At 43.8% G+C, this 21,683-nt stretch overlaps 1 protein-coding gene across 2 annotated transcripts in view; it reads right to left on the bottom strand.

Moving 5' to 3' along the window:
- DENND5B (DENN domain containing 5B) overlaps positions 1-21,683 on the bottom strand; it is a 132,504-nt gene that overhangs the window by 19,897 nt on the left and 90,924 nt on the right. For both annotated transcript variants that reach the window (XM_063134956.1, XM_063134955.1), the window contains 8 exons: positions 21,561-21,654; positions 16,543-16,674; positions 15,519-15,671; positions 13,432-13,510; positions 10,835-10,916; positions 7,025-7,153; positions 6,127-6,248; positions 1,027-1,172 (listed from right to left, as the gene is read on the bottom strand). In XM_063134956.1, the coding sequence (XP_062991026.1) occupies positions 1,027-1,172; positions 6,127-6,248; positions 7,025-7,153; positions 10,835-10,916; positions 13,432-13,510; positions 15,519-15,671; positions 16,543-16,674; positions 21,561-21,654 (937 nt within the window). The remainder of the gene's footprint in view (positions 1-1,026; positions 1,173-6,126; positions 6,249-7,024; positions 7,154-10,834; positions 10,917-13,431; positions 13,511-15,518; positions 15,672-16,542; positions 16,675-21,560; positions 21,655-21,683) is intronic.

Consider the following 21,683-nt stretch of genomic DNA (forward strand, 5'->3'; position numbering starts at 1 on the left):
CTATACTCTCACACCTATACAGTGCTCTGGTAAAATGAGACAGAGTAAAATATTCAGGGCAGATAATGCGCTGAGACCGAATCCCATGTGTCTCTCCCACTGTCAACCGTGGTAAGGGGAAAACACCTCCCAATCTCATGGAGTTCCATTTGTTATATCAGAAGTGAGCAACTTGTGTCTCTCCAGGTGTTTCGGCCTACAACTCCTATCATCCCTCACCACTGGCTAGTGTTGATGGGAGTTGTAGGCCAAAACTTCTGGAAGGCTCCAAGTTTCCCATCTCCGAGTTATAAGGCATACCTTGATGCTGCAGCACGAATCATCACTACTATGCAATCAAGCCCTGAGGTAGACTCTGAATCATTTCCTTTGTTTATAACTTCAAATGTAAATAGAGTGGGTCCCCAAAGAATCTCTAGCAATGTAGGGAAGTGAGGATATGCTGGCTCTATACTTACTGAGCCTTTAAAAAGAAAAATGGCAGTGAGATATAAATCTTCTGTTACCTTAGAGACAAGAGAACAGTATACTTCTATCAAGGGCAGGCAAGCTGCTTTTAATAGCAAGAGCTTCATGCTGTTACTTGTAATGGTAAAGTTATCTGCCAGGGCCGGCCCAAGATGTTTTGTTGCTTGAGGCGAAGAACAAGATGGCGCCCTGTCCTATTCTACGTGCAAAAGCTGACTGGACCGGCAGTTCAATCTCATTCCAATACTGAGAATGGGAAACCATCTTCCACTGCACCTGCAGGCAGCAGGCTAACTTAGGGGGTGTAGGGCAGGCCAAATGGCACACGGCTCCCTCCTCAAACACCTTGCTGCCACCTCTCAGCATCTGCTGCCTGAGGTGGCTGCCTCACTCTGCCTAGTGGGGGTAAGGATGGCCCTGTTATTTGCCTATGTTTTAAAAACAGTGTTGTGTTATGCCTGAGATTCTCCACAAGGTTTAAAGCGAGCACTTCCTGGCAGAGGCACAGCAACACCCATTTGGAATTGCAAACATGGAAGTGACGTGGACTCAACTCACCTCAAAGGTCATTTCTAGAAGGTTCTTTGGGATCTGCATTATTCCAGTATCTCCCAGTTCGCCCGAAACACAAATCCATGGGTTTGACGTGGTGATTGCATTGCTTAGTTTTTTAATGGGGATTGTCACCGTCCTATATGGAATCACTGTAAAAGCAAACAAAGCACAATATTATGTTTATAGCCGGGGCATTGAACCTCAGGCCTGAGGGACAAATCCACCTCTCTGGGGTCCCCAGATGGCCACGCCCCCTTTCCCATGTCACCAGGTGGTTCCCGCTTCCCCCCTCCCCCGACCGCCTATTATTGAGTGGTCTCTCAGCTTTTGTGAGATTTCTTCCTTTTTAAAAGATTGAAACGTCTCTACTAAGGCTTAGTTATTAGCATTAAGAGCTCTAAACTAAAATATGCTGATACTTTTGGTTCTGTCCTTTTGCCTTCAGGCTCTGCCCACGACTAGAATGTGGCCTCTGAGAGCTTCTCCAAAATTGAATTCAGCCCTCGTGGTAAAAGAGGTTCAACACTCCTGATAAACGGCCTTCAGAGTTCCTTAGTAACATCCAGGCACATTATCAGAACCACATTTTGTCCCCTGCATCTGGCACTCAAAGGTATACCAACTCTCAGAGATGGCCCAAGAGATTTTGCTGCCAGAGGCAAAGGACAAAATGATGGCACTCTCCACTCCATGTACAAAGATCGAAAGCATCCTCCACTGAACCTGAGGGCACCTGAGGGCTAGTTTGGGCGGCTCAGGACAGGCTGTGTGACACACACAGCTCTGTCCTCCATTACCTCCTTGCCACTCACTGCCCCTCAGCATTTACCACCTGAGCTGCTGTCTCACTATGCGTAATGGTAGGGCTGACCCTGCTAACTCTGCACATGTAGGTTGCATTTAGCTATCATGACTAATGGTCATCAGTCGACCCATTTATCCGACGCGGTTCAAAAGCCATTTGAACTAATGGCTACCACACATCATCTTAGGGTTCTGTACGTTAATTGTGTGCTATGTGAAGAAGCATTTCCTTTTATCATACAAGCATTACTATGCAGAGACATCCCACTCATTAGACTAAAGCTCTCATAGACCTTTTACCCTGTTTAGACGACATGCTAAGCCACGGTGGTTAAGCATTTTGAGCTAAACATGATGGCTTAGCATGTCGTGTGAACCATACCTAGCCATGGTGGCTACATAACCACAGTTTAAACACGCTCACTAACCATATGCTTCAAAAGGGTGAGCAGCCTAACCGTGGCTTAGCGTATTGTCTGAACAGGGCCTATAGCTCTTCCATCTATAGCTATATAACTGTCACGGACTACAGCTCTTCCCCATTCAGTTTTCATGGCTACATTTTCATGCGCAAACATCCTATAATAGGAATGCCATATCAGTGTACTTTTTTCCTAGTGCTGTGCCAAACCCTGCTTCCTGCTTTTGCGAAATTGTTCCCTCTCTGAGAAAGAGGCATTATTTTTCCTGCCTCATTCGCAAGGAGGGGGGGAGAATTTTGAAGAATTTCCTCAGTGGGGAGGGAGGCAGGGGGTATACTTGCATTTTAAGCGTAGGAGTTGGCCAAAGGGCCCTTCTTTCTGCTTTCCCCCCCTTTTTTCCCAATCTAAAAACTCTTTTGCTAAATGGCGGGGTTCTTAGCACAGAGGCTTCCAAGGGGACAACACTTCCTGGAGTACCCAGGGAGACCACATGAGGCCACATGGTCTCCTTAGTATTCAGCAGCTGTTTGCCTGGCTAAATGCCTCTGTGCTGCAAAATAATAATAATAATAATAATAATTTATTTGTTACCCGCCTCTCCCTCTGGATCCTCTAAAAAGGGGATTTTAGAGCATTAGGCAGTGGAGGCCGGTGCCTCCCATATCAGCGGGGCCGTGAATCCACTCTAGGTTTCATTCAGAACCAGTGAGAATTCTAAAGGAGCGACCCAAAGTGCTCCTGGATACCTCCTTTAGAGTTCTGACTGAAACCTGGAGTGGATTCACAGGCCCCACTGACATCAGAGCCACCAGCCTCCACTGGCTTTAGGAAAACTCCTCTCCCCAAAGCTCTAACAACTCCATTTATTCTAAAAGTACACAGGATATTTTTAGAGTAAAAAAAAAGAAAGAAAGACCCTCTCAGCCATTTCCTACACTTAAAACGTAAATGGAAGCCCTGCCACCCTCCCCAGTGAGGAAATTCTTCAAAGTTGTCCCCCTCCCCAGTTTCTTTCACTGGAGTATTCATTTCACCCCCTACCCTGCCTGCTCCCCACAAATTGCCGAAAATGACAGGCTCAACATTTTTGCCACAGCACTAATATTTTCTGCATGTCGACAACGTCTGGGACAGGAACATAAATAGGACCTTTGGAAAAGCAACTTTTCTCGAGAATGTAACTGGAGAAAAAGAAAGAATTAAATTTCCGCTTCCCACAGGTCCTGATGCTACTCCGCCTTCCCTGTGGCGATTTATGTACCAAGAAATGGCATATTAATTACATTCACCCAATCAATGTCACGTGGTGTTTGCTGTTTTAAATATTTTAATATAAGTCTTACTGCATGCATTTTTGTGTGAGGAAGATTTGAATGTTTCGGAAAGTGGCAAACAATTGTAATGAATAAAATATGGCACAAAAAGCTTCTTCTTCACAGAAACACTATCAGCATAGCAAATTGATCATCCATGGCTTTTTGCAGGGATGAACTCTGCATAGCTTTATTAAATGGCCACTAGGTGTTGCTATTACTACACAGCCAAAACCTGAAGGGCAAGCAAATTTAGAAACTGTAGATTCATGCCATGGCTATTTTAAGAAGGTAGGAAGGACATCAGAAGGCCAAATAAATAAATAAAAATAATACGTATCCACCTATTTCCACAACAGAAGTATGTGATATACATTGATATTAGGGGAGAAGTTTGGCACGTCTACTCCTCTGGCAAAATTGAATGAGTGGCCATAAATAAACCTAGTGCAGTTCTAAAATGTATATGAAACCCCTCCTCCACATAATATACCCATCCTCCCGCTGGTGCCTGCCCCAGGTGGCTTTCAAAGTATTTGTTCTCCAGTGTTTCAATCAGTGCCGGGAGGTTGGGTCTGGGAGCTGCTATTTAAAGACCATAGCACTGCTCTACAGCATTGTGGGAAATTAAAATGGTGGCTCCCACAGACCCTACTGCTGCGGCTGACCAAAGTACTGCTGTTACTTGCCACTGCTGCCAGGTAAGCCTGTCAGAGGGACCCACTGATGACAGAGGAGCCCCACTAGAAGACACTACTTTGCAAAAAGTCCCCTCAAACCAAAAAGCTGTCACTGCTCATTACGCTCTCGAGAGGTATCCATGTTAACTCCTCTGGCTCAGTTGAGGGACAGCCCTCAGTGAGAGCGTGCAATTTTCTCACGTGCCTTTTATTTGTATCTTTCCCTACATCTCCCTCAGTAATGCATTAAAATATTCATCTACATGGCTGAGCTTACTTTTGTGTTTACATAACAGACACAATGCCTGTTTGGCAATGCCTCCATTATTTACAAATTATATAAATATGGAAGAAAGGCCGGCCACATGGTTGGACGCCTCCATATATTCTCAGGAATAATGTGGGAGCAACAGCAGCGGCAGCAACTGCATTGTCCTAGGTCAATGCTGGGAAACTGTGGGCCATTTACTCTTCCTGGATGCACCCCCTCTGCCCCCTTCCGTGGGTGACGTTCCACACACACGGCACTGTGCAGTTTGTAAGATGCCCTGAAAAAATGGACACTTTGCTGCCAATTTTTTTTCTCAAGCTAAAACGTCAAATTTAGGTTCAGGACAAGCTAAATTTAGGCAATATATATATAAACAGTTTTTAAACCATCAACAAAAGACAATCCAGGATCTCTGCGGGAAGGGGGCAGTTTTAACCTGGCACCAAAAGACAACAATGTTGGCTCCAGTCAGGCCTTGTTGGGAAGATCATTTCATAATTAGGGCACACCACTGAGAAGGCCCTCTCCCTTGTTGGCACCCTCTGAGCCTCCCTTGGAGGTGGTAACTGGAGGAGGGCTTTAGATGGCGAATGTAGTGTACAGATCGGTACATGCTGGGAGAGGCGCTCCATCAGGTATTGTGGTTCTGAACCGTGTAAAGCTTTATAGGTAAAAACCAACACCTTGGATCGGGCTCAGGAACATATAAGGCAGCCAGTGCAAAATAAAATAAAAATGAAAGTATACTGGTGTTCTCTAGCACAACATGTATTCACTATGAAGGAATATATGAAGCTGCCTCAAAGTGAGTCAAACCCTTGGTCCATCTAGCCCAGTATTGACAACACTGACTGGGTTTAGAGAACACGATAACCAATGGTGGTTTAAATAGTCAACGGTTGGTTATTTAACCCACCATGGGTTATCGTGTTGTGTGGAGGGAGTTTTCCAACCAACGGTTGGTTATTTGGCTGAAATAACCAATGCAAATAACCAACACATAGTTCGCTATTTGAACCACCATTGGTTATGGTGTTGTGTGGAGGGTATTGTTGGTTATTTCCTTGGCCACCGTTGGTTATTTCATCAGCCAAAGAGTCGCAAGGCAAAAGCAGTCAAACCGGTGGCTGCCACTCTAGTCCAGCTGGCAGGACAATTTCAGCAGCAGTGGGAGGACTAAGGGGGGAGAGAGGATGGGGGATGAGTGAGTCAACTCAGCATGGACTAATAATCAACTCAACGCTGATTCTAATCCACCCACAGTTGATTATTATCATGTTGTGAGGAGAATACCCCCTAGATAAACTGTCGAGTTGATTACTACCCCAACATTGACTATCGTGTTGTCTGAACGCAGCCACTGACCAGCAACAATGGCTCTCCCGGGTTTCAGGCAAGATCGTCTCACAATCCTACCTGGAGATGTTGGAGATCAAACCTGGGACCTTCTGCATACAAAGCAAGTGCTCTACCACTGAGCTATGCCCCCTTCCCACTAGTTTCTCAGCGCAATGCTCTGAGATGCTGATCTCCGTAGTCATGAGTTCAGTTTTTTTTAAGAAGACCACAGTTATCCTGTTATCACACAGCTGCTGGGATTGCTCCCTACTCACTGATGGTGGTGAAGACACTTGTGAAGCAGAAGTAATTCACAGCATTGAGCGAAAGAAGGTGATAGAGGAACTGCTCCCGCTCTTCTTCACAGCGCAGGAAGGCGTAACGCTTATATAGTTTCCTGCATGGAACAGGGAAAGGATTTAGACCCCCCACAGTTAATGACACTGTGCTAGACCAGCATTGGACTTGAGAACAAAGTGAATGGAAAGTTATATTAATTGCCTTTGGGACAGCAAAACAAGACCAGACAAGATTTTTTTAAATCTATGTTTTGCTTCTATTAGTTAATGGTTGGGTGAAACAAACCCTTAAGGAATCCTGGTCCCGAGACACATGTGGTTTTAAAGGTCACTGATTTCTGCAACACTCACGAGCAGCCGTTTGTCAACCTCATACCTACATTTGTTAAAAACGCAGAGGTCTTCATCCCCTTATAACTTGTTGCATCTATGTCTTAGAAAGCCAGGTGCTAGGCCACTAGGTTTAGATATGAGAAACTCAGGCTCAAATCCACATGCAGCCATGGGCAGTTCACACACCGTCTCAGCCTAACCAACCTCACAGGGGTTTTGTGAAGCTAAAAATAGTTCTTTGTGGTTATGGTGGAAGGGCAGGATAAAAAAGAAGAAGAAAATAAATGAGTGGAAAGCAAGTCTGCCATTAATTATCTGGAGCAAAACAGAACCTTCATTGGACTGAAGCTATGTTACCACAAGTTCCAAACAGAACCTCTCAGGACCCAGGTGCAACTAAAGAGTAGCACAGTGCAAGCCTACTTGTTAAATGCCTCCCCACCCCACCCCAAGAGTTCAATGTAACATACTCCCCAAAACGTTTGCACAGAACCACTGCCTCAAAAGAGGACCCCCAAGAGAGCAACCTTTGAGAACTTACTTTGCCAAGGCTTGGTTGGAAAGGAGTTGCTTGAGATGTTGAGACAAAAGTTTCTTTTCAAGGGACAGTCTTATCCAGGCCCGAGCACGACCCACATCGGTCTTGATTTCACTCATGTTCTGAATGTGCCTGAAGGAAAACAAAACAGAAACTCAAATTTAAAATGTATTAGAAAGAATTTCTCATGCTACAAAACCTTCAGCTGTATCTTTGCAAATCATTTAGACCAGACAGACTTCAAGGTTTTGGAAACTATTTCGTTGTTGTTGTTGTTGATGATGATGACATACTAGAACCCCAAAGTCAACTCACCAGAGCCAGATGCAAAATGGTAGCTCAGGGGGAACAACCATAAGAAAATAAGAACCAGGATGGCTCATTGTATAAGACCCATGCTGGATCAGACCAAGGATCCATGTAGTCCAGCATTCTGGCTCACGGGAAACTCACAAGCAAGACATGAGTGCAACATTTGTGAACCGCCCAGAGAGCTTCGGCTATTGGGTGGTATAGAAATGTAATAAATAAATAAACAAAACAGCACTCTCCTGCCCAAGTTCCCCAACAACTGGTTTATGTAGGCTTAGTGGCTCTGATACTAGAGGTAGCACAGAGCCATTACAATTAGCATACACTGATAGCCTTTTCGTCTATGAATTTGTCTACTCCCCCTTTAAAGCCATCTAAATTGGAGGCCAACTCTACATCTTGTGGAAGCGAATTCTATAACTTAACTATGCACTGTGTGAAGAAATCCTTCCTTTTATCGGTCTTGAACCTCCCACCAATCAGCTTCATGGGATGACCCCACAGGGTTGTAATGTTACAGGAGAGGCAGAAAAACATCTCCATATGCACTTTCTTCACACCATGTATAGTTTTTTACATGTCTATCATGTCTCCTTTAACTTGTCTTTTCTCCAAAGCTAAACAAACCCAACTGTTTCCTCATAGAGGAGTTGCTCCAGCCCCTTGATCATTTTAGTTGCCATTTTCTGCACTTTTTCCAACTCTACAATATCCTTTTTAGGTGCAAAACTATACACCAATTACCTACCATGTCCCATGAGCCATGAGCTGGGATGACATGCATGTATAAGTAGAAATCTTAATCTAAGTTACAAAACTGGCCAGAAAAGCAGCACAAGGTCCTGGTCAACGCCAACCAATTAATACTCATATTGAACAGGTCAAAAAACCATGGAGAGATAAATTGGTGCACAGCCAGCCTTGTCAGAGATTTCTTTCTTTTCTTTTTTAAACTTGCTGTTATCAAAGGGAGTCAGAGACCCCTGCCGGTCTACTACCAGCCACCCTGGACAAAAACAGAAGCAGCTGTCCTGCAGCAACTGCCATGTTTAGTGTAGTGGCTAAGGTGTTGGACTGGGAGTCGGGAGATCCAGGTTCTAGTCTCCACTCGGCCATGGAAACCCACGGGGTGATTTTGGGCCAGCCACAAACTCTCAGCCCAACCTACCTCACAGGGTTGTTGTTGTGAGGATAAAATGGAGAGGAGGAGGCTGTACACCACCTTGGGTTCATTGGAGGAAAAAAGGCGGGATATAAATGCAATAATAAATAAATAAATGTTTGAAAGCGAATGAGAGGGGCTTGCGCCATGCCTCCTCCCCACTTCACCTCCGCCACAGTTCCAGAAGGGGAAATGCTGGTGTGGGGAAGAACCTGTGCTGTGCTGCAGCAGCTGCTGCATTGCAAAAGGAACAGAGGGGTGGGTGGGAAGACATCTGCCAGAGCTGCAAGAGATTTACAATATACACAACCCCCAAACATGGCATTGTTTACTGCAGCATTTCAAGCACAGTGCCTGCCTGTGCTCGCTCTGCATGCATCCTGACCTCGGCGCATAATTTTGCATAAGATGTCCCAAGTTTATTGTGGTTCTCCAACTACTTACACTATTAGGACCCAGAGCGAGCTCTTGAAACTCCAACCGGCTGTTTCAAAGCAGTGAGCTAATCCTCTAAAAGCTCCCTTTTGTCCTTTGTGAACTACTCCCACAGCCTCCCTTTCCTCCAGTGATGACTCACACAACCATCCGGATGGCTACAAAAGAGCCTTGCTTCTGGCGGTTGCACCCGTTCTGCAGCGCGAGCCCCTTCATTCTTGGCTCAGACTTTTGACAGGCAGCTCTTAGGGCTTCCAGCACAAGACAACTGGGCATGTGATCAGAAGTCCTTGAGAAATACGGCGCGCACATAATTCGCCCGCATCGGGATGAAAAACACTCACTGTAGCTATTTAAAGCCTTTTGATATGGGGACTATATCAAAGCAGATGCTTCCCACTCCCGGCTTTGATGATGAACTCCTTTTAACGCACAAACACAACTAAGCAATATAAATCATTTTCCTAATACTGCTAAAGAAAACGGGGGAAGGCGTCAACGGCTGTTACCATCACCCAGGGGAAGTAGGGCAGTTTTTCCCACCCAGACCCACAAGCTGGAAGCTTTGTTCCTGGCCTCCGCCTCTGTCTACAAAGACAGGCTCCATGTAACGAGACAAGGAAGCAGATTAGCCACAACAGATGACAGCTCTTATTATTTCTCAGCTTTGTGTTACGTTATGATCTGGGAAGGAATAATAATGTTCAGATTCATTGGCCTGAAGTGAGCTGCATGGCTGAGTGGGGACTTGAATCTGGCTCTCCCCAGGGCTAGTCTAACACTCTGGTCCTGTTCGCACAAAACGACAACCCATTGATTTAAAAACCGGTGAGTTGTCATGCACAAGTAAGCACGCCACCTCTTGCATGTCCACCTCTTCAGCTTTAACACAAAAACCATGATCCGCTCCTTCATAGGTTGTTGAATGTGACGCCCAAACCCAGACCTCTTATTTAGAGCCTAAACAATCCAGTAGCTAACCGAACAACAAACCAGGGGTTAACTGCTGGGTTGTTTAGTCCCTAAACAAGTCAGTGGTCCAGGTTCGGACATCATGCTCAGCAGGAATTGATTGTGGGTTTCTGAGGATCATGGGTTGCTGTGTAAAAGCAGAAAAGGTGAGTGCACATGAGGCAGCGCACCTGCTTATGCACAACGACCAATCACTTTTTAAACTGATGCATTAACATCCCATGTGAACCAGGGAGCTGCCTATATGCCTTGTATACCCCGTGGTGGCTGCAAAGTGGCATGGCATCATTTGTACACTGCAGCTGCCAAGTCACAGCCACCCCGGGCTTTCTCCCCGGAAACTATGTGCTTTACAAGTTGATGACTTTCCGCAGCTTTTTCCTTTGCTACAAGGTCACCGCCTTCTTTCTGCCGTCTGTTGGTGGTGACCTCGCTTGAGGTTCAAGCTGGGGGTGCTCCCGGGGGCATATTGAGGCCCAGGGTAGGTCATGGTAAACCTGGAAGGCAAGGCAGGGGACAGGGGGCGGCCTCGCCGAGCTGAATTGCTGCCGGCACTGTGGCTTTTTCGGCCAGAAAGCCCCAGCTCCCTCCTGCAATCAAGATTTAGCAATCCCACCCCATAGCTGTGATACTGTGGGGTTTCGAGGGAACAAGCGGCAAAAGCATTATCATCAAGACACGACCCAGGTCTCTAACTACTACACCATGCTGGCGAATTGCAGCCCACCCAGTCCTGAAGCTGTGAGGGAGGCATCTCCTCTCTGTCTCACTTCTTCTCCATATAAAACGTTCACTCATTCTCATAAGTTTTGTACCAAAAAAGGCAAAGAAATGTTTGACAGTCACAAAGCCACAATATGCAAAAGCATTCACAGTGAGACTGCACTAGTATCAACCCTTTAAGCTAAAGTTTTATGATTTAAATCCCATACCTCATATCGCTGATAAGAGAGACCCTCAGAGTAGGTAACATAAGCCCAGTGTCAGACTTCCTTCTTTCTGGCCCAACAGCAACTGTAGAGTAGAGAGCCGGGGGGGGGGGGAGTTGCATTAATTTATTAGCCACACATTTATCTATAGAAAGCTGCAAAAATAATCCTAAGCCTCTTTGAGAACTCCACCAGAACCAGAAGGATGTCATGCAAAGATTTTTCTAGCTTACTGGTTACTTCTCCCTTTTAGTTAATCCAGAGCTATGCTCTGAAGATTTAAGACGAAGCATCAAACGCTGCCTTCTTTAGAGCTGTTAGATCTACCTAAGTCTGATCTGCAAGGGTTTTTTATACATGAGAGAAACCTTAATGTGGATTCACAAAATCAAGGAGCAATGGAGAAAATGGTCAAAATGTGAAAAGTATCACCATCATGTTATATCTGAAGGCATGTTGTACCTGAACATTCTAATCTGATTCACACACTTAATTTTCACCCTTTCCATGTCGCTGAAAACACACTTATGAGTGTGTGTAAAGCTATTCAATCTGACTAGGAACAAGCACTGAATACACGCCACACAAACTTTACATATCCATTAGAAATAGGATCATGAAGTTCCAGAGTCAAGGATCGCGATAAAGGATTTTCACTCCAGTCATCCCACCCTGAATCTTTGTTTTGTGACCTCCCCAACCTCAACTCTCTGTCGCAGTTCACATACTGAAACAACCCATGGTTTCTTAATCACACATTGTTCCATAATCATGGGTTCCCCTGGTTCTGGTGCGCTAAACAAGGCAAGGAGACTCCATCCCTGGATTATTCTCAATTATGTCAAAACGCAGAACTCTGGGTTGTTGAGGGAGAAACAGCCCAGCGTTTTAATAAAAGAACAAACCAGGAGTAATAATTCTGGGTTGTCTCTTCCTCAACAGCCCAGAGTTCTAGGTTTGGACATCGTGGTGAACAACCTAGCATCTCTGGGCTATTTAGAGCATTGGATTTGGGTGAACAGTCAGAAGCCAGCATGCTCGCTTGCTCCTGGTTAACCCAAGACTAACAAATTGTGGGTTGTTTCATCGTGCAAACTGGGGCTGGATCTACACTACTGCTTTAAAGCACTTTATAACAGTTTTATAGCGCTTTAAAGCAGTTAAAGTGCTTTATAACTGTTATAAAGCACTTTAAAGCAGTAGTGTAGATCTGGCTAATGTCTATGTCTCCTTTATTCTCATTCCATTCTCTTCATCCTGCCATCTTTCTCTGCCATCCACAACTCTGCATTTCACAACAGGCAAACCCTTCCTAATGGAGGAGCAAGGAAGTATGGTAAAAATGGGAGGACGGTAGAGTATTCCAACAATTTATTTATTTATTTAAACATTTGTCTCCTGCCCTAGAAGAAGATCAAACCAGTCCATACTCCAGGAAATAAAGCCAGACTGCTCATTTGAGGGAATGATACTAAAGGCAAAACTGAAGTACTTTGGCCACATAATGAGAAGACAGGACACCCTGGAGAAGATGCTGATGCTAGGGAAAGTGGAAGGCAAAAGGAAGAGGGGCTGACCAAAGGCAAGATGGATGGATGATATTCTGGAGGTGACAGACTTGACCTTGGGGGAGCTAGGGGTGGCGACGGCTGACAGAAAGCTCTGGCGTGGGCTGGTCCATGAAGTCACGAAGAGTCGGAAGCGATTGAACGAATAAACAACAAATCCTGCCCTATATCACTAGGATCTCAGGATGGCGTACAGATAAAATCAGAACAATGTAAATATAAATGTACACAGCATAAAAAGTATTAAATGGTTAACAAATTAAAACCAGTTGAATTTTTTAAAGCAATAAGAATAATTAAAACTATGTGTGACCATGGAGAATGTACTCCTCAAAGGCTTTGATAAAGACCTATGTTTTAACCTGGTGCCGAAATGAAGCTGGTGTCGGCACCAGTCAGGCCTCCAAGGAGAGGGTATTCCACAACTGGGGTGCCACAGCAGAGAAAGCCCTCTCCCATGTGTGGTACCTCCCATCAGAGGTAACTTGTAGGTGGGGTAAGCCAAGAAAAACCTGTATACATCAAGTGATTCCAACTGCACCCAACTCAACTCACCTCCAAAATCTATGAATAAATACCACATTTTAATCCCATTAGACAGTAATCGAGTGAAATAATATTCTCAATAAATTTGCTGTAGATATACAAAACCACCTGGACACACAAACATGCAACAGACTCCAAGGATGCAATATTTTACTGCTAGGTGTACATCAGCGGTTTTAGACTTAAATCCGAAAATAAACTACACTGAGAAAAATACAAGCAACTCCGTAAATGAAATTACCACCACATTCTTGGTTTTTAGGATGCAATTCTACGCATATATCTGGGAGTAAGTCCACTTGGGTTCAATGCGGCTTTCTTCGGAGTAGACCCATATAGGATTGCACTGTTAATCTCTGTACAGCACTTAGAAAACTTTAGGTGGTTTATAAAATGTTAAACAATATAAAATGAAGTAAGTACAGTAATCTTACTGAAATCACTATTCCTGCACACACCCATTTGACCTAATGGCCCTGTACTTACTCGGGGATTCTGCAAGTTGCTCTTGTTTCTCTTCTCTTTCCTGGTACTGAATCAAATGGGACCACAAGGCAGATTTCCCCTTTTTAAAAACAACAACGAACAGATTATCAGAAATTTAAAGTATAACGAAGTACAAGAGATTAAGGGGATAAGCAATGGTAGAATGCTGGACCCCATGATCATGAGTGTTGCATTTGGCTTAAATCTGAGGATGGAGAGAGAGAGAGAGAGAGAGAGAGGTGGGCCATGTCTACAATTTAAAGGTATAGAGGGAGGGAGGGGGAGGATCGTGGACTTTCCTGCTTCCGCAATCCTCCCACAGCACCTTGATGGCCACGCAACGTCCCAGAAAGAAAGAGGGATGTCGCGGCCACCATTTAAAACAAAAACAGGGGAGAATAGCGCAATTGCGCTCCACTGAAAAAGTGAAGGTTTAACAACAACAACAACAACCCCAAACCCACTCCCCACCCCCGATGGGCATGGACTGCCTCTGCGCAGCTCCGTGCCCATTTTAAGAGCCCCGCTACTTGTGGGGAGGATGGAATGACCTGGAAGCAGCAGCCAAATGGCCTGCACTTCTCAGAATGGTCCCGGGACCGCGGAAAACTTGGGTTTTCTGCGGTCCCAGATATCTTAGGGAAAGTCCCTGGTCGTCTCCAGGATCCCCCGTGCATCATTTCGATGTACAGGGACGATTCAGGGACTACCCCGGGATATAGGGCTGGTGTAGACATGCAAAGAGAAAGAAAGAAAATAACAGTGGCAGTAAAAGACAATCCAGAAGGCATCTCCATGTTCTTCCTTTGCATGGTCAGGAGTGCAGAAAGACCTCAGTGGACTTCATTATGCATCACCCTTCTTTTTCCCCATAAAGGAACAACATGTGGAGATCACCACATTGGGAAAGGCTGCTCTAAAGCAGGCAGAGTGCGAAGCACTTAGGATTCGGGGCCTGGGTCTGAAGGATACCAATCTGCATAAATTTTACATATGTTTATTTATATCTCTCTATATGCAAAGAGAGATATAAAAAAATATAGACTTACTCTATATTTTGCAAAGCCAGCCAATTAATTGCCCATCCAAATAACACCAAACAAAATAAGTATTCCAAGCAATATAAAACATCCTATAGTAATAATTCCTCTTTAGCTACAATTAATTTGTGATGGCTGTGAACAGGTGTGGAAAAAATGCATAAAAAAGAGGGGCTGGTAAGTATTTTTCATGAGCCCTTTCAACCCCCAACCCACCTACCCCACAATGAAACTTATTGGGGGGGGGGGAAGCTTCCATTGGCACCATTTGAAAGATTTTTTCCTAAGCTTTATTGCCGTGTAGGGAGGATTTGTGGTGGGCATTCTGCAGCATGTGGGAGTGGAGGGTTAACCCTTCCTTCTCCAGCTGCAATCCCCCCTGAAAATTGTCCCTTACATGGCAATTAAGTGGAGGGGGGGGGAAAACTTCCATTGGCATCATTGGACACTGAGGCCTCTGGGTAAAAGATCCTGGCCCTAGCAACACCCCTGCTCTGGGGTAACAAAATCAGAGACAAAAGTGGTACCATGTGAGTGTGCAGAAAAGGAGATAAAACTCAATTAGGCCCTGTTCAGACAACATGCTAAGCATTTGTTAAGCATTTTGAGCTAAACATTATGGCTTATTGCGTTGTATGAACCATTTCTAACCACGGTGGCTACATAATACGTTCACTAACCACTTGCTGCAAAAGGGTTAGCTGTCTAATCATGGTTTGATGTGTTGTCTGAACAGCCCCTTAGAGAACACATGCTTTACATGCATTCAGTCCCAGGCTCAATAACTGGCATTTCCAGTTAAAAGGATTTGCGGTAACTGGGCTAAGAAAAGCCATTGATTGAGGCGTTGGTGACCCCATTGTTGTCTAGCAGCACCACGCTAGATGGATCAATGGCCCAACAGCATGAGGAGAGCTTCATATATTCCTATAAGCCCTCCAAGATGAGGGACAACCTTTTCTGAAATAGAAGTTGGAAAGTTTTAAACAATCCGAAGAAATGGAATGATATTGAAGCTGAGAAGCTTTGGATTGACAATCCACTGACCTGCTTGACTAGTAGTCCGTGGCTCCAAATTCTTTCCAGCAAGTCACAAAGACTAGCAATGAGTGTATTCTCTTCTAGACCTGTTATGTTGGCCTCTCCATGTCCAAGCTCCACTGCTTCGTGGCCCATCTTCTCTACCAGCATACGTTTGGTCTGCAAACAAAACCAGTAATTTACAAACCTCACATCCCAGAGCATGGAACCCTTTGTTCAACTTATAATATGAACACAGCAACTGAAATCATCCATTGAAGTTCTTTTGCAGGTACCATCTGAAATGATGTGGGTGTCATCTAAAAAGAGGACACTTTCAGTTGGTGGGGCCCTGCCTTTGGGACACTCTTGTCAAGGAGATTCACGTGGCACCTACGCTGTTATCTTTTTAGGTGATCCAAATCTAAATGACAATAAGGGCCTTCTCAAGAACAATTCTATGGACAACCACCTGTCAGGTATGCTTTAAGGTAGATTCCTGCATTGAGCAGGGGGTTGGACTTCATAGCCTTATAGGCCCCTTCCAACTCTACTATTCTATGATTCTATGAATTAAAACTGAACCAAAACCCAATATTATATTTACTCTCGATGTTTTAAAATAAGTAACAATATACAATTACAAATATCAATATATTACGGAGTACCAGTAGAATTCTATTTTGACTACACAAAGTCTTTTTTCAGGAGAATGTATAATGAGGTTCTAAGTTCTTGGGGGAAATCTTGACAACAGCTCATTCAGAGTTCAACAAAAAGGCTTTTTCCCCTCAAAGGACTTAGAACCTCATTATACATTGACTTGAAAACGACTTTGTGGAGTCCAACTAGTATTCTACCAGTACTCTGTAATATATTGATATATTTGCTTGCAATTGTGTATTGTTACTTATTTGAAACACTGACAGTGGTTAGTTAACCACCCTGCAATTGTGCGAACCAGGCCTCTGTGTGTGTGTGTAACAAACTTCATACAGCACAGAGACTGTTTTGCGGTTTTTCAGCAAACTACATTTCACGAAAAACTTACCTTCATTCGGCATTCTTTGAGTAAACCTTCCACAAATTTCCAATTTGTCTGAGCAATTACAGCTGGAGAAAGATCGGAGAGTTTGGGCTGCCTCAGATTTTTCCCCAAGGTCCTTGCTTCTTGCATGTACTTCTAATCCAATCAGAAAAGGAAAACTAGAATGAACACAAAAAGCAGAGCAGATACCTCTGCCCTCGTTAATCTTACATAAAGGACAAACTCACACTGCATGAAAACATAAAACATGTGCCATGGTGATTCGCCTAATGTTTCCAGAAGCAGGAAGCAAGAGGGCAAAGAATATCAGAGCAGGGTTTTGTGCTTTGAGTGAAGGAAGCTGCCACGAGAAACCTAACATCTAAAGGGGAACTTTCTATCATTAGCTTGCAAGGGCATTTCATGGAAGCGTGGACGGCAGGGTGCTTCAGGAAGGAACATGGGTGTCCACAGGAATTTTTTTCAGGGGGGTGCCAGATTTATATGTAGATAACTAGCATCAGAGAACAGGTCCACCACTTCTGGTAGATCTGATGATGACCGTGCAGGTAAACCTGGCCTCTGACAGAAACATATATATTAGGTCTACCTATCTGTTGTTTCTCAATTGGTAGACTTGCTGTCCATGAACGGATATAGGTACTTGGTGTTTGGGTAAAGTCCTTCCACCTGCGGCTGAAACTTTCACTTCTTTCCTTGCTCCATTCACCTCCTCCAGCTCTTAATTAATTGCAGTGAGAGTCTAATCAACTTCACAGCCAGCCCCCATTGCATTCCCACCCCCCACGCCAAAAATCAACATGCCAGAAGATTGCATAACACTGAACTTCACTGCAGGGGTGTCATGTTATTTTAACTCCTTTAACCTGCCTAACACGGCCGTGTCTTTTCTCAAAACACATCTCACACTTCTGATCACATACTACAGAACTGAATATGTGAGAAACCTAGAAAGAGCCCTGAAAGGGCTGCACTACAACTCCAAGAACTAAGGACAAAACTCTGGCTTCATTGTAATCAAACAGAGTTAAGTCGGCATTTGTTACAAGTAGCTCAGGATTTCACACCTTAATATATTTAGGAGTTGTTTATATACTCTTGGCACTTTTGTGTGGCCTTTTCATCCCTCTCCACCTCAAACTGAATTCTGCTGCTTGATTTTATTTATTTTTAAAGAAATGTACACACAGCTGCACAGAACTGTCCTTACGCTTTACCATAAAATAACATGAATCAGACTCTCTAGGCAGCAAATTCTAGGATCAGGGGCCTGTCTCTAAATCAGCCTTCTTCAATCTGGCTCCCTCCAAATGTCTTGGACTGCAAGTCCCATCATGTGTTGGAGCACAACTCTGAAGGTGGTGGGGATTATGGGAGTTGCAGTCCAATGCATATGGAGGTTGGGGAAAGTTGCTCCTATTCTCTCTTTCTCTCCCAGTTTCCCCAATGTTGTTCCCTCCAGATGTGTTGTGCTGCACCTCCCATCATCTTCAGCCAACATAGCTATGGGCTGGGGAGAGTGGGAGTTGTACAACACATCTGGAGAGCACCATGTTGGGGAAGGCTGCCTCTGTACCATTACAAGAAATCAGCTCCAATCCAGAGAGATGGGGAGAGGGGGGCAGCAGGGGAATTATTTTCACTTGTATCACTGTCAGGCCTATCCCACTGCAGGACATAGAGACATAGAACTGCCAGGGTGTGTCTGTTCTCTTTTCCTAGGATCACAGTCTAAGTGCATCCCTTTGCAGCTCCCTTTACAGCCTTACGTGCCACTGTTCTGAGTCAAACAAAATGTTATGTTAATTATGACTGGGTTCGGACGACATGATAACCAACGGTGGGTTAAATAGTCAGCGGTGGGTTATTGTGCTGTCTGTTGGGACTTTTTCACACCGTGGGTGGTTATTTGGTTGAAATAACCAACGCTGTGCAGAGTTGATTATTTGAACAACCGTTGGTTATCATGTTGTGTATCAGGCACCTTTGACTATTTCGTTGCACACAGTTGGTTATTTTCAGCGACTACAGAGTTCCCTGGCAAGAGTGGCCAAAGTGGCAGCTGCTGCTCTAGTCCAGCTAGCAGAACTCGCACTGGCTGATGGGATACTAGTGGGAGGACTGGGGGCGGGGGAAGAGGGCAGGGATGTGTCCATCAAACACACTGTTGACTAATAGTCAACTCGGCACTGCCCTTATCTACACCGCTGCTGATTATAATCATGTCTTGTAATTATAATCATTATCAAGTACCCCCTTGATAATCAACCATAGAGTTGACTATTAACCCACCACTGACTACTGTGTAGTCCGAACGCAGCCCATGTCTTAGAATCTCATGTTTGGGAGAGGAAAAGGAAGAGAATCCCAAAGCATGGGATTCAAAGATGTGGTTAACATCACATCTAGTCTGACCCCCCGTTTCTGATGTCAGGACTTGGCAACCAAACTCTGTTACAACCCATATGCAATAATAATGCACGTCATTCTCTTCTCCGAAGTGTTAGGACAGGACAGGACAATGCACAATCCTGAGCTAGGAGCCGTAATGAAAATTTGGAGCTTTTTTCCAGAATGAAAGTGATTGTTTAGGGACCAACCGGCAAAAGATCCTGGAAAAACAGCAGTAGAGAAAAAGTTGCAACAAGCTAAAGAGAGAAAAGGATGAGGAAGAGGATGGGTGGGTGGCAGTCATTCAACGTGTGTGGTTCTAGTTAAACAAGTGAGACAAAAACCCAACTACATTTGTCTTTGCAGATCATTTTGACAATACTTGGGAGTGCAATCGCATGCTTGTTTAAGACAGAGAAAAGTCCTATAACTCCCAACATGTCCCAGGCAGTCATGCTGGCTGAGGATTGCTGGGAGTTATAGTGCTTTTCTTTTCAGTCTAAGCATGCAAACGATTACCTACATCTTCAATTTTTGCCAGCCCAACCGCATTGCATAAGATGAGAGTCTGAATATGAATGTCTCTTCCAGGTTGCGTATTGTAAAACTGATACAAAGAATAGGCCCAGATCACTTGCCTGATTAGAACCACACTTCACATGTGCAAAATATACTACCTAAAAAAAGCAGTGGTTAGCGTGATGGAGAAAGCAGCTCTTGGCAAAATTAAAGAACACATACCAGGCAACATTCAGAGAATGATTTTTTAGGTGGTCGTGCAGGAGGGGGTGGGCCCTGATCCCACTCCCAGAATGCCATTGAGTTCTGACGAATCAAGAACTCCTCCGATGGCTAAGAGGAGGCGGACACAACCAAATGGCAGAAACAGCAGATGGAGAAAAAGAAGGAAGGCGAAATAGGCATGCATAAGGATGGAAGCAAAAACAGAAAGAAAAGAAGAGTAAATACAGCACTGATATGGGAAAAAAAGCATGGAAGTAGTTTATATTGATCAACACAAGGCAATGCTTTGAATAATAATAATAATAATAATAATAATAATAATAATAATAATAATAACTATTATTATATTTATTTGTATCCTGCCTTTTGCCCAAGACTTATATTCAGTAGCAGTAAATGCTCACAAGCAACGCTTTGCTTTGATTCAGTAGAAATAAAAAGAAAGAAGTGAAAGGACTTTAATCAGGGTGAAAAGGCTGGGTCTTGTTTCTTTAAAGAAGGGGAGACATGCTAAACAGAAAAAGACATGGACAAGATGACGTTTTAACAAGAGGTGTAGTCTTAGGCACAGCTATAAATGTGTACCCTTTTAAAGGGCTAAGAAACATCTCTCTCTCTCTCTCTCTCTCTCTCTCTCTCACACACACACACACACACACACACACACACAGAGACACACGCACACACACACAGACACAGGCACTAAAACCCAAAACACAGCTTGCGTGTTTTGTCTGAGCAATTAAATCTCTAGATGAGAAAGAGTTTACATGTCAAGTATAAGTATGGGGAAAAAAAAGAAAAAAAAATTGAGGCTCTAAAGGTAGAACTACATGTTGCAGGAAACGCTGGGCATCCATCTCTCACCCATAAAATGCAGGATGATTTACCCTATATTTCCATGTCATCCTGCTGTGCATTTCTCTACCACAAGCAGCCAACGATGTGGAAAATAGGTGGGAAACATGAACTGTGATAATGTCATGACATTATGGAGGGGAAATTTGACACGGGAAGCCATTTTCAGCAGCAATCCCATGTCACCCATAATTTAGTTCCGCACTAATATTACACACATAACACACAACACAGCAAGACAAAGTATGGATTGAGTATGGGTTGAGTGTGGGTTGTCATTGAATCATGCATGGTTGTGCTGTGTGAGCCCAGCTGTGCTAACAAACCATGGTTAACAAACCGAACAAGTTTTTAAAAACTTTTATTAAGAACTGAGCTCCTACATAGGCCACTTAATTGTAAATGCCCCATAAAAATATCAGTTATAGACTAAGATTTATAATTAGTGAAATCCTTCGTTTCTTTTGTGAATAATTATTATGTACGTTCTTTTTGTTGGCTTTACTTTGTTAATCTTCTTTCAAAATAAAATAAAATTCCATGAGAGAGAAAAACCCACACACATGTAAAACATTTAAGGGTGTAATACCATGCATCTTTAAACAGAAAAAAATCCTATGGCAGTTTGTTTAATTATTACTATTTTGTCCTCCCTTTTTTTCTCTTCTTTTCTTTCCTTCTTTGTATTATTTCCCCCCTAAAATTTTATTAATTAATTTTATATAACAGTTGTTTAGACATCAATTGTTAGGGGATTGATCACTTGTTGGTTACATTAAAATAAAATTTATTAAAAAAAAATATCTCCCAGCATTTCACCCAAATTATTCTTTACAAAATACAGCATGCATTTTACATTTTGTACAACCTGTGCATCAACCCCTTTCTTCCACGTCTTTAAATGAATCAAAAAGGTGCTTGGAAAAACATTCAAGCATCTAAAATTCACCAAGGTTCGTAGCCTATCATGTCACAAGCTCTTAAAGACACAGTGCCTCAGGTTGACTGCAGTGAACCACAGCACGTACCTCTCTTAAGTCATTGTCCAAACCAATGTGCTCCGAATGTTGCCGGATGCGGTCTTTCCTGCGCTGGGCCGTAGCGCTGCGACTGACCCACCGACTGAGGTTATTTGATTTAAAAAAAAAGAG

This window comes from Elgaria multicarinata, chromosome 9, assembly GCF_023053635.1.
Source record: "Elgaria multicarinata webbii isolate HBS135686 ecotype San Diego chromosome 9, rElgMul1.1.pri, whole genome shotgun sequence".
NCBI lineage: Eukaryota > Metazoa > Chordata > Lepidosauria > Squamata > Anguidae > Elgaria > Elgaria multicarinata.